Raw genomic sequence first — 13,121 nt, forward strand, 5'->3', positions numbered from 1 at the left:
AAGAGTTGAAGGCATGAGCGAGACATTTGAAGCATTATTTATTCATACATTAAAAAAGCATTTACAGCAAATACAGTTGTGCATAAATCAGCACATTATTATATATTACAATTATTGTAATTAGAATTTAAAGTTCATGATTTAAAAAAAACTAAAAGTGTAGCAAAATGTCATTTCACATCTGACAAATGGTGAATCTTGGTGTTCAAGTCAACCTCCGCTCTATAGATATTTTTACCAGCTAAAACCAATAAATGTTTGATATCCTAAATGATTCATTTCAACATGTGAACAGTAGAGGATGTGTGCAATATGTAACTGGTTCTATCAACTAAACAGAAATTGGTTCAAGTGTGGTCCTCATGCTGGTGGAGCTTCTCAGGCATGGCATTTACAGAAGTGACTCGGTTCTTACAGTTTTTCCACTACATCTGACATCTTTTACCGACCGCTCTTCCAAAATCATCCTGGCCTTCTCTTCATTTTCCTTATCCAAAACGCTGTTTTTCTTCTCATATCCCTCCTTCTGCCTCTTCTCTCCTTTCCTCTGTTCCTTTTCCTCACTCTTCTTTATCTCCTTCAGCTTCTTCTTGAGGGTAGACCGGTCACTGTGACTGCACACACCCAGAGCCTGGGAGAGAGAGAGAGAGAAAAAAAAAAGTTAGACCAATGTAAATGGAAAATAGAAGAGAACACATGGATTGTGTTCTGGTAATATTTAGGACCCGACAACAAAAACATCTAAATTGTCAACATTTTCAATCAACTGAATATATTTGCAATAATCAACTGATTTTTTTCCCCTGAAAAAAGCGATAGATGAAATCTTCCTGAGGCAGTTATTACCAGTAAAGCCTTGCCGTGCATGGCCTTCAGTCATTAAATAACACCATAGTGAATTTCAAACAGCAGTGCAGATTTGCCAAAGAGATTTTTGGAAGTAAACTACACACAATGAGGACATGACATACTTTGTCCACAAGAGAGCACACTTTTTTTTCCCCATCGTGTATTTATCAATTTCCCTTGCCCCTGTTCAAATAGACAGAACTATGCCTATTTTTGATACTTTTTAATGTCAAACTCAGATCAGATCTTTAGAAATAGATCCATAAAAAGAGTGATAGGAGGAAAAATGATTTAGTTAACCTATGAAGAAACAAGATCTACTTCCATGCAAATAGACAATCTTTTATTAAAACTTAAATTTTGACATAAGGCTGGTCAAAAATATTTTTTATTTGCGATGAACATTACGTAAAGTAAGGACCTTCTGGCAGATTGAAGGTTACGACATGAACTTAACCAAGTTAGAAGGAACTCGGTACGGATCACAAACTAAATGAAAACAGCTCAAAGGAACGGTATAAAGTGAAATGCTTGATGTTATTTTGATTCATCAACTGAGCTGTTTACAAGTTTATAAAGTAAAAAAAACACTCCAAGATGCATTAGTGTTGTTCCCTACAAACTGACTACAGGACAACACTGCAGAAGCTTATCCACGAATGAAAGCGTGCGATTAATCGCAATTAAAACAAATAATGCATTCATTTCAGACCTTAACTGACAGCCCCAATTGACGTGCATAAATATTGATGGGGAGCTCTTAAACTTAAATTATCCTAGAGTATGTAAGGAAAAGTCTCATCAGCAAATAGAAGAAGTTGTTAAGATGGACTCAGTTGTTTACATGTTCTCGTGGGCTGTCACATGCAGAATGTTTAAAAGATGCACTTCAATCGTATTTATTGTCCCTAGTTGATTATTTGCCAGGTAATTATTTTTGTAAGCTGGGCATTGAACTTAAAAACAAATATTCCTTTAAGTGTTTTGTTCTCCAACTCTTTTTTAACAACTGGATCCTTCTAGGGGGGAATATTAACAATATTGGCAAGTTGTAATAAAGTGCCTCATGGTCACTTTCCAAGCAACACATACGATCAAATATTATGTTTGCCTAACATCATCCTAATCTTACTGTTCACCTTGAGTTTCTCACTGTCCAAGTTAAGCAGCTGTGTCCCGTCAACTCCTCTGGCAGCAAACGCTGATGTGTATTGGTCCATGTTCATGGCGATTAACCACAGACACACCTGCTGGTTGTTCCACTCCATCACAGGTCGACTCTGCCACTGGTTGTTGTTGTTGTTGGTAGGAAGTGGTTCATCATCCAATGTCTGACGGGACACCAGAGACAAAAGGCCAGACAGAGTGAGAAGAAGAAGTGAAATGAGAGGAAACTAATTAATGAGGAGAGTTAGCCCAAAGGAATAACAGTAGAAAGAAGTACACAGTGGGGAGGAACTCAATAAAAAGGAAAGAAAGGACAGACTCACCTCAGAAGAGGAAAAGGTAAAAGTGTAAGAGTGTCCAGAAAGAGAGTGATCAGAAACATGACCCTCCATGCTTGAGCTACGAACCGGAGAACCTACACTCTGGAAGCAAGAGAAGAAGACCTCAACTTCCAACAGACTGTGCTACACATGTTGCATAAATGTGTCCTAATTTTGAGTGAAAATTATAAATTAGATCAGAAGAGAGAGGGATGGCATTCAGAGAGCCTTATTTACATGCTTATCACATTTGAGCCTGTTAATCCTCCATGGATCTTCTCTCACCTGATCTCTTCTACATGTGGTGGTTAGGTAGGGCAGGCTGCTGCTGGACACAGAGCGGAGTCTCTCCCTGCCTCGCTCCGCCTCTACTTCCTTCTCCCTCCCTCGCTCTCCAAACCACGGGAAAGGCAGACAGGAAGGCATAGAGGTGACCGAGCCTGAAGGAGAACTTCCAACAGGCTCGTCCACCAGGTCACCACATGACGCTCTGCAGGAAAACAATAGTTATAGATCAACTTTAAATAAAATGCTATTCATTGCCCTTTTCTATCAACTTTCTTCACATAAACGTATTCAAGAGCATGTGAACGGATTGTATGATTTATCATACGATTCCATTACTTGCCTTTTTGTTAAAAAGAAAGCAGAATAAATGAAACTAAACAAGGTCAGTCTAGACCTTTTTGGGTGAGGGAATATTTCTCCTTGAAATATCTAGCATTCCATCTTCCTCTTTGAATGACTAAATTAAAAATATACTTAAAAAAAAAAGGCAATTTAGAATTATTATTACAATTATTATTATTATGAAGTCAGTAGCAGGTAAGATAGAGGCATTTCATGTGCATAGCTTCATACATTATATCCCACCTGTTGGTGGACCTTTTACGATGTTTCTCACTTCTCCTCTTGGTCAGAGACTTGCGAAGGCCACTACAAAGAAAATTACATTACATATAAGGAGAAAGCATGTCAACAACAAGTGTCCTGACTCAGCAAGCTACTGTGACAAGACATTAGAAATGTGCAGTGGTTGAGAGGGAATTGCACATGGTCCCTTTACAAATTAAAACAAAAAAAAAAATCTATGAAATGTTTTGCCTTTTAGAACAACAATAAGGGACAACTCTTTATTATTATTGTGATCCCATTTTCAATCCAAAGAAAAAGACAGAAACTCTGCACCTGATGCCAGGAAATTTCCTTTTAGACTTTCTGGTGGCAGAGGATTTGCAGGGTGAGGGAGTGACATTGTCATTGATGTAGATAGGAGGCGTAAAGATGGAGCTGGTGGGAGGTTGAGGACTGAGGGCTGGGAAAGACGAGGAGCTGGAGAAGTCACTCCTGCTGATCCTTTGTACCGCTGAGGATGCCGACAGTGAAACGCTCTCCTGTTTCTGAAGTTCTTCTTCCTGAAGGACAGTTTCACAGTCAGAAATTTAGTATCATTTTTTTTTTTTTTTTTTTAAAAAGGGGTGATGACACACACGAAACAGATCTATTTGACACACAGACATGGGCACAGGAAGGACATCACATTAGATAAAGTTACACAAGAGAAACTCAAACTCTCTAGTAAAAAAAATGAATACATAAGAGACAACAAAGAGTACTTCCAGGTTTTATTATACACATCTTTAGAATGTATCATGAGCAAAAAAAATTATATATTTAAGTGTGCCGCTCTGTTTTTGGGGGGATTTTGTCTGCTATGCAGTTCAAACACTTTCGTGAACTGAAAATGTATTATTTCATGAATTTCCCTTTATGAGATTTAAATTAGAAAAATCAAGGAGAGCGATTTAATATCTAGATTAAATGTTACAGATTAGTGTTTCCTACCCTTCAATATTCAAAACCCCCTGTGTGTTTCCAGCAAGGCAATAAGCCATCATATTTGTGCAGCAGGGTCTTTTACCTGTTTTCTAAAGCTTTCTCTGAGTTTGTCTCTGGATGGCGGGTGACGCTTCGATTTCTGGGCCAGCTGAGCTCTGGCTATATGGGCGCTGGAGTCAAGACGTCCAGTATCAGGGAGAGGGATATGCCAGTCCGGACCTGAGAAACAAGCACAGCTCCTATTTTCAGTCAAAAGCACATTTTCAGTCAGCTGGTTTGACTGCTGCATTTTCAGGTAAACTAAAGTACAGTTTTTGTTCCAGAAATAGCTTTAGATTCAGTCACGTTTCCTCCAAACTTTTAAAAGTTAATGATTTGAAACTTTTTGACTTGCCACCAGCACTACAAAGTCAAAGAGACCTACAGTGACAAACACTACAGATAGAGTTATTAGGCTGCTTGCCTGTAGATGAAGAGTCCACAGAGTGGTTCTGTCTCTCAGGTGCAGGCTCCTTTCTCTCCAGCTGTGCTATCTGTGATAAAACATGTGAAACAAAGACTACAGGGAAAAGGCAGGATAACTAAAGCAAATCCACACAGAACTGTTAAGTCTCCTCTCACCTGGATTTGCAGTCTTTCAACCGTCTCTCTGTGCTGCTTATCTCTCTCCTCCATTTCTCTCCTTAAATCGGCTTCTCTTCGCTCCCTCTCTTCTTCTCTAAATAAAAAGAAACATTATTTAACAAGTTCAACTCAAAATCTACAAGATTTAAAATTTATACAACTTTTACAATCTTTTCATCATTTGGGAATGATAAGATCCATGTTAAATGAGAAATATCTGGATTATATAAATACCTGCTCTGGTATTCTCGCACCAGCCTCTTGGCCTTGTTGTATTTGATCTCCAGGCTCTCTGATTGGCTCTGAGCATCAGCCAGTCTCTGGCTCACAACCCTGCACAGTGTCTGGGCCTCTTGCCAATATCTAATAAATAAAGTCAGGGGCATTCACACCCTTATAACAATCATTGTCATCCTCATTGTTGTGTGACTATTTGCAGCCTTTAGGCTCCAACCACAATTTAAAGATAGATCTGTATATATATATAAATTATCTCTGACAATAGAACGTAAACGTAATTGATGTACGGCCAATGAAAAGAGTTCATCATACTTTTCTAGTTTGTCAGCTTTCTCCTCTCCATCTTCTGCTCTTTGCTCCAACTCATCCTTCTGGCTCTCCCAACAGGCCTGCCGCTCCTCCCATACCTTTAACTTGGCCAACAGTGAAAGAACAGATTATGTTTATTTGTTTGTGTCTGTGAGAGGAAAGAAAGGGCTTACCAAAAAAACATTCTGTATGTTCTTTCATCACTTCTCTGAAACTATTCTTGGAAATGGAGAAAGTGAACACTTTTTCAATCCTCTTACATCAAGAGCTTTTTGAAACAGCAAATGGAAGAATGCCCTGATCTTACCCTGTTGCAAAGAAGAAAGCCACATTTTCTACCGAATGGCTTTCGCCAACCCAGTTATGTCAGAGCCGTGATTACTTCAAGGCAAAGGCAGAAAAAAGCAGGGCTGACACGCAGAAGTGTTGGAACACGGCCCGTGTCCTAGTAACTCCACAGCGATCCAACTTATACACAGTTAAATGGGTCAGACTGTTCCAAATGTGGATTCTGAAGTGCCATATTAATGTGAGCAGTTATAAGTTTGTATGTGTGAAAAATAAATCTGAAGCTTTGATGAGCGACCTACCTTTGCAGTTGCATTGTGAAGTTCTGCTGCTCTTCTTTGTAGTTTAGACTGAAGCTGGAAAGACAAAAGGGCTGGACATTTTAATAAACATATTTACTACATAACAAGCAACAGTTCTCAACTTTCCAAATCATTATTGCAGTAAACATTAGAAATACTGTCAGTAGTCTTTTAAGTGCAGGAAAGGTCCTAGCATATAACTGACCTGATATACAAACACGTTAGTGATAAACTGTATAATTCATTGTTTTTTAAAGTTTGTATGCAATGTACCTGCTGGTATTTGAAGCAGAGCTGCTCGTTGTCCAGACAGGAAAGAAAAGACACATCTTCCTCTTCATCATCTTCCTCTTCTTCTTCAGCCAATGACTCCCTCTCTGACATGCTCCCCAGGTTATCCTCATCTCCACTCTTCATAAAGAAATTAATAAATGAAGATGTTCAAACAATTTGGAACAGTAAACAGCGATCGAAAGTCCGCTCCTCTTTTGGAAAAACGCACCTGTCTGGATGTTCTATCCATTTCAAGGCTTTCATTGATCAGTCGCGCCACCTCGCTCTCCACCCCCTCCTTTTCTCGGCCAATCAGAAACCTGCAGCCGAGTAGAGAAATCAGTGGAAGCTGTGGGCAATTATCACACAGCACAGATTGTGTGGTGGGAAAGGACTTTTTCCACAGCAGGTGACCAGTCATAGCAGATAAATCACAGGTGTCGCTTATAACAATAATGATGTCACAAAAGTAAGTGAGCCAGAGTGTTGCTCATTTATATCTGGGCTATTTTAAATAAATAAATAAAATAATTTAAAACTCGTAAGAAAAGTGTAAAAAAAATCTCTTATGTCATGAAGAAAAAAAAAATGTTGCTTTGCTTTTTGTCATAACAAAAAGGCATTATTAATTATCCAATAGTCCAGCAGACACTTTCCTACACTGCAATATGCGTACGAAAAATGATTGGATGAAATGTTAGTAAATAGCATATGTACTTGATAGGCTAAACATCCTAGCTTTAAAACAGTGGTATGGCCCTTTAAAACCAACTTCTAAAAGGAGAACAAATCAGTTGTATCTTACTATCACAGATTGTTCTATAAATAACTTCAATAATGTAGCAAACGCTCAGAAGTCTGCTGCTGTCACTGATCAGATGGACAACTTCTTTTTTTAAACTGACAATTCAAAAACAAACACATCATACCTAGTCTTCAAATCCCCAGCGTGAAAGACTTCAAACTCCTCTCCCAAAGTAGCAGCTAAATTTAAAGAATATTCACAAAGACACGACAGAAGAAGAGACACGAGAGAGGGCAGATGAACGCCACATTAAAATGAAACTATTGCTTACTTGACGAGGCCTGATGTGTTCTTAAGGACTGTAGCAGCAAACAGCTGGGAGACTCCAACCAAACTCAATCCGTCCACCTCCACTATCTGATCATTCACCCGAATCCTAAAGAACATTTAATATCATTTTATTAGAGAAACAATAAAACTCCAGCAAACAGGTGACTTTTGTAAAAAATACCTTCCATCTTTCTGTGTTGCTCCACCCTCAGTGACTGTCTTGACAAAGATGCCTAGTTTTTCCAGTCCCTGGTCTGCACCTACACCCATTCCTATGATACTGATTCCCAGACCATCATCACCTGCAAGGAAAGAAATGTGGACTCTATCTTAAAGTCGGCAAGGGGAAAACACTGTGCAGAAACAAACAGCTTGTAGTGAAAAGAGGGAAATTATATATTTTTCAGGAAAACGCAGTACTTGAAATAATAGTTAAATATTCATTTGTCATGATTATTTATTAGTTGGTTATTTAGTTGTTTAAATTAAAAAACTGGCGGTGGAAATGTTAACATTCAATCAATGTTAGACTAATAAAAGGATGTTTGAATGCTTTTTGGCAGGCATCTGCTCCAGACAAAGATGTTTTCTTAAGAGAATGATGTGTGAGCCAGAACATCCGTTGCCTGATAACATAACTTATGTGTTGAGTTGCTCGCCAACACATAAGAGTGTTGAGCAACTCAACACAACTAGAATTTCCTTTTGTAAATGGGACACTGTGGTGTTCCATGTAACGCTTTCTGGGTTAATTTTTGTCTTGTTTAGCCCTACCATCTACCTACCATCAAATGAATGCAACTCCCTCTCGAAATCTCTCGATCATTTCTTGAATTTGTACCTTTTATCAAACAGAGGTGGTGCAAAATTTTATAGATAGAGGTATTTAGATCTGGTAAATCTTGGGACTGTCTGTTAGGCATGTTATAATGAATATGCAATGCTATACCACCAGACAAACTAGGAGGCACTGCATGTCAATATGCAAGGCAGGCAACTGCTTGGGGCCCCAGGCCAGTAGTTGGCCCCCAAGGGCTGACAAACCCTAAATCACAGCAGTGCCTCAAAATGTGCAAATTTTGCAATGACAGTAGAAAACCTCCCTAAGGGGGGCCCACCTGAAAACACTGCCTCTCTATTCCCTGATAGTTGTCCCATGTACTATTGCAGAGAAATCATCTGTGTTGGAGTGAAAAAAAATAATGAATGCTGGTTTGAGGGGCCTCCAATAATTGTTTTGCCTAGGGCCGCAACATACTCTATAATCGCCACTGGACAAACTTACTGTTGTTGATCAACCAAGTTATATTATGTCTTCTTAAAATCATTAACAGGAAAGTCAATTGATATCTGGATGTTTTAGCTACAAAACAAATCATTTTGTGTTAAAGCTGTGTGTGTGACTGTTCACATCAGGGGTGTCCAAAGTGTGACCCGAGGGCCATTTGCAGCCCTTCAGGGGATTTTTTGCGGCCCGCGACTTCAAATGACGAATCAGAAGATTTTGGCCCGAGGCCTCGATTAAGATTGGCACATTATCTTATTTTTATTTTTCATGTTAACAAGGGCTGAACAATATTCCTAAAATAGAAAATGTTCAGTAACATGTATGTTGTTGTTTTTTTTAAATCTACAGCTTTCACTATTTTCCACATTTTTTTGTAAACTATGAAAAAAATACCTATGCAAGGTTTTTGCAAACAAGTGGACTGTTGTTTAACCATTTAATGACCTGAGCTAAATGCAGAAAGCCTTTCCAAAAAAAATTAACCACGTTACAGGCTTGATTCTGAGAAAAAAACAAATAAAGTAGAACGAAGAAATCTAAATATTTGATTTCCTTTTATGAAAGGGTTTCTTTAGCGAGCCCTTTGATTCTGATCTACAAAGCCTTACTATTTTTTCAACTATATTTTAAAAAACAAAACCTGTGGCCCGCGAGCGATTCTAACACGACAATTTTGACCCGCAAGAAAAAAAAGTTTGGACGCCACTGGTTTACATGATTTCTTTTCTCTCTGGGTTCCGCTGTGAACAGAATATGCACCTTTTTCTATCTCCACTGGAAAGACGTTCATCCTGTCCACTCTCTTCTCCAGCTCAAACTCAGCAGAGGCAGACACTGGGTCAATATCCTCATTGTGTCTGTCGTACTCTGTGTTAGAATAAGTGTTGTACACCTGAAAGACAGCAATAAGGGAACACTTTGAGTAACTTAAAAGGCCTCAGCTAATGTTGACACAATACCTCCAAGACAGGTCTTCTCAAGACACCATTTCATGCACTGATAGCTAGTACACGTTTATCTCAAGAGCACACAGTGAAGCCACTGTCACAACACAACACTGTTTATCTGACAAATGTGACAGTGTTAGAGTCAGAGAGAGCAAGAGCAAGAAATGCAAATGTAAAGCATAATTAAAGGATTGCTTCAAATCTTAGTGTGCATACACAACTTCCAATATCTGAAACTAAAATAACTTGAATGAATTGAACCAGTTTAATGCCTTACACCCCCACAGGATTGCATTCTGTCAACACAACACTGAGGGGAGTGCTGACAGAATGAAACATGTGGGATCTTGCCTTTCCTCCTCCTACAATGGATTAGAAACATGGCTTTGGGCTAACACTTCTCGCACATCGAGTCAAACTTCAGCTGGAAAGGACAGTCACACAAATCTACACATAAAGAGCATCCCTAAATGCATGGATGTGGAGAGAAGTAACCCTAGGGTGTGAATAATGGATGCTGAAAGCACCAGTTTTCATTATTTTTATGCATCTTACCTTGATCGGTGCTGATGAGAACTTCACCTTTTTGTTTGAAACTTCCTCTGCATCCTCATCAGACAGTTCAGGTACACCAGGAATTTCCATGAAGTCATATAAAAACAGACTTCCTGCAGGAATAGAGTTTTCCACTTCCTTTTTCGGTGATTGCTCAGGCACAAAAGCCTTGTTCTCAATCCCAAAGACAGCAGCAGATTCTGTCTGGTCCTCTTTGCCTCCTTCATCTCCTTCACGGCCTTCTATGCACTCCTCTTGCTTGACCTCCTCCAGCTCAGATGTTGAAACGTCCCCACTCTCACTTTCCTCGTCTTCTCTGGTCTGACTCTCCTCGCATTCCTCACCTTCTCTGCTTTCACCTTTCCCCTTTCCCACAGTGTACCACTCAACCTCCTTGTCCTCCCCATGCATCATGCCTCCCTCTTTCCTGTCCTCCACTCCTGCCTCTGTCATTTTCTCACTGCTTTCTCCCTCTTCTGTTGACTTCTCAGGCCATGCAATAAACTGTCTGCTGTGCCCCTCCCATTGTTCATTCACCTGCCGACACTTGTCTCTTCCACCTTCCCCGTCAAACTTATTCTCTCTTTTACACAACTTGCTGGCTAGTAACTCTTTCGGTTCTTCGCCTGCTCTTGACTCAATTCGGTTTTGCAGTGCATAAGGTCCACCTAGTGTTATTTCAATGTTTGGCTCCTCAAAAACATCATCATCGAGCTCTGTCACACTTTCTCCTACAACTCTGTTTGTATTCTTTCCCCCCTCATCCTTAAGCCAGCATTTGGCCTTTTCTTCTTCGTTCTCATCACTCTCCGAGGACTCATTCTTTATGTCAATTAACTCTGCCCTCACTGGCTGCTCAGCTGTTAAGCAAAGGGCATTTTTTGCCTTTTCTTCCTCTACTTTTGAATCTGAAATTTCATCATTTTTCACAGGATTGGAAGAGGAAGATTTGTTGGATGCTTCACCAGGGCTGTTCAATACAGGAGATTTAGGGTGGTTTGTCGTCAAGGCCGCTGCAAGTGGCTTTGCCGTGGACATATTTATGATGGGTAGGTTAATTGATACCTCTTTATCAAAGCAAACCTCTTCTATGTGCGTCCTTTTCCCACTTGCCTCTCCCTCTTTTTCCTCCTGGCTGCCTCCTCCTCCCCCGTCCACCTGTTCTCCTTTCTGGTCTTCCATCCCCTTACTTCCTCTGCTGGCAACTCCTTTCATAACCTGCCCTCCAACACCTCCAACTTCCATAACTTTAGTCTCAAACAACCTCCGGGTTACAGAGAACTTCTGAGAAAGTGCAGCTCTTTCGATATCTGTGATCTCCTCTGATCTGGAAGGTTTATCTTCCAGAGTTGAGGAGCTGCCGAGTGCTTGTCTGGATCCAGAGAAAGGGGAAATCTGCAGCTGTAGAATAGGATTATGGGGAGAAAGGAGAGGAGTGGAGCCAGAACTAAGAAGTGAACTGCCATCTTGTTTCAGCTGTTGGCTGTCCATTTGCAGGAAGATGTTGTCTCGGATCTTGGGCCCCCTAGTGCTGGAGACCCTTCCTCTGCTGATGTTGCTGGTGTGGGGCATGATGGGATTTAAAAGGCTGGATGGCAGCCTGTCAGCAGCTTTTGACCCCGGTGTTAGACTGGTCCCAGTGTCGAAAGAACATTTGATGGCGTGAAAGTCAGACTTATAGGTTATCCTGTGAGGTGAGGCACTGCGGCCTTTGCTGTCCGTCCGCATCATCTGGAAATTGAGGTTTTCGGGAGTGAGAAAAACGGTGGCGTCGCTGTGGAAGAAGCTTTCACAGCAAATGGAAGCACCTGTGCAAGGGCCGAGCTGGTAGACAATGTTTGAGGATTTCGCTGGTTCAGCAGGGAAAGGCAAGACAATATGCAGGATGAAAGAGCTGGTATTTTAAGGTATGACTGCACTTGAGTGTTGACTGCAGGAGAGAAAGGCAGGCTCTTGGTTTGGAAACGTCATCCAGGTGTTTTCAAAATCCACCACCATTACAACAGGAGACTCCTAGAAGAGTGGTTTGAGAAAAGGCAAAGTACAACAGACGTTCATTAAAGTGAACTGACACGACCCAGCAGGCCATTAGTGCCAACTTGATTACTGCCGAGACAAACTATCGAGAAGCTTAAGTTACTGGTGACTTGAACCTTTCAAAGTGACATAAAACCATCAATTTCAAGCCTAAGTAGCCTACTCACACTGACTTCGAAAATGTAGGCTATAGGCAGCGTTTGTCGGCTCCGTCGAAAATTAAAAACGTACTCCTCAGGTGTTTCTGTTTCCCTCCTTGTTAATATTCACCTGTTGGCAGCAGCAATAAAGTCCTCTGGACGACCGCTGCTTTCAAGTGCTGTCGGCAAATTGACGTGTAGAATATAGGCTACCATGAATAAATAGGCATTTTCTAATAGGCTTATAAATAGGCTTTTATAATAGGCTACTCATATGATGTTGCTACATTAGAAAAATAATTAGAGAATCTTTGGTTTATGTTTATTGAGCTTGCAATTTAACGTCACTCCTCTTGTTCTTCAGGTTCTAAAATGCGTCCTATTAGGCAACACCTGACGCTAGTTATGAATGAAACAGCAACACAAAATGTGCAATGGTCGGTACTGGAGTTTACGACAGCAAGTGAAGGCAGCAAATCTCACCAACCTGGTAGTAGTGCGCGCGCAGTTTAAAGGTCGTGACAACAGTTGGGCAGCACCTCTGAGTGAGACAACTTAACCCAACAATTCATCGTTTGATAGCAATGCGAGGTCTGTGGTATCTTTGCCATGCGATTCTTAAAAACGTAGCCTTGTTGTCCTGTTTGTTCACAGTCAGCCGGTTCTGTGATAAACACAGGCAGATGGCGACTCATGTCTCTTAATACTGTAAATGGATTAACCTCATGTAATCCTGTGTAAACTACTCTAGTGACTGTGTAAACACTGACGGGAGTGAGGACCAGCACAGGGTCAAGGTGGTCCACATTTGGAAGGCCAATCAGTAGGCTACATCTGTGTCCTATAGTCTAATTGATTTACTTTAGTT

At 40.5% G+C, this 13,121-nt stretch overlaps 1 protein-coding gene across 3 annotated transcripts; it reads right to left on the minus strand.

The window, feature by feature from the left end:
• Positions 1 to 21: 21 nt before the first annotated feature.
• LOC132978987 (neurabin-1-like) lies at positions 22 to 12,384 on the minus strand. Of its 3 annotated transcripts, XM_061044406.1 has the most exons (19): positions 12,281 to 12,384; positions 10,077 to 12,089; positions 9,334 to 9,466; positions 7,468 to 7,588; positions 7,288 to 7,392; positions 6,441 to 6,531; positions 6,212 to 6,349; positions 5,939 to 5,992; positions 5,352 to 5,452; positions 5,034 to 5,162; positions 4,797 to 4,893; positions 4,639 to 4,708; positions 4,258 to 4,394; positions 3,525 to 3,751; positions 3,210 to 3,272; positions 2,622 to 2,826; positions 2,340 to 2,438; positions 1,989 to 2,180; positions 22 to 631 (listed from the first exon to the last, which is right to left on the minus strand). In XM_061044406.1, exons 2-19 carry the CDS (start codon positions 11,805 to 11,807, stop codon positions 392 to 394), a joined length of 3,933 nt encoding a protein of 1,310 aa, XP_060900389.1. In that variant the 5' UTR covers positions 11,808 to 12,089; positions 12,281 to 12,384; the 3' UTR covers positions 22 to 391. The 3 variants fall into 3 exon arrangements, with proteins under 3 accessions (XP_060900389.1, XP_060900388.1, XP_060900392.1); XM_061044405.1 differs by having other exon boundaries at positions 10,077 to 12,310; XM_061044409.1 differs by lacking the exon at positions 2,340 to 2,438 and having other exon boundaries at positions 10,077 to 12,308.
• Positions 12,385 to 13,121: the final 737 nt, after the last annotated feature.

This window comes from Labrus mixtus, chromosome 8, assembly GCF_963584025.1.
Source record: "Labrus mixtus chromosome 8, fLabMix1.1, whole genome shotgun sequence".
NCBI classification, from domain to species: Eukaryota; Metazoa; Chordata; class Actinopteri; order Labriformes; family Labridae; genus Labrus; species Labrus mixtus.

Bases quoted from the DNA above. Each gene is read 5' to 3' on its own strand.
- LOC132978987 (XM_061044406.1), bottom strand. From the start codon at position 11,807: ATGATGCGGACGGACAGCAAAGGCCGCAGTGCCTCACCTCACAGGATA. The intron at 9,467-10,076 runs GTAAGATGCATA...GCTGTCTTTCAG, and splicing joins TCTCATCAGCACCGATCAAG to GTGTACAACACTTATTCTAA. The intron at 6,350-6,440 runs GTGCGTTTTTCC...TTCTTTATGAAG, and splicing joins TGGATAGAACATCCAGACAG to AGTGGAGATGAGGATAACCT.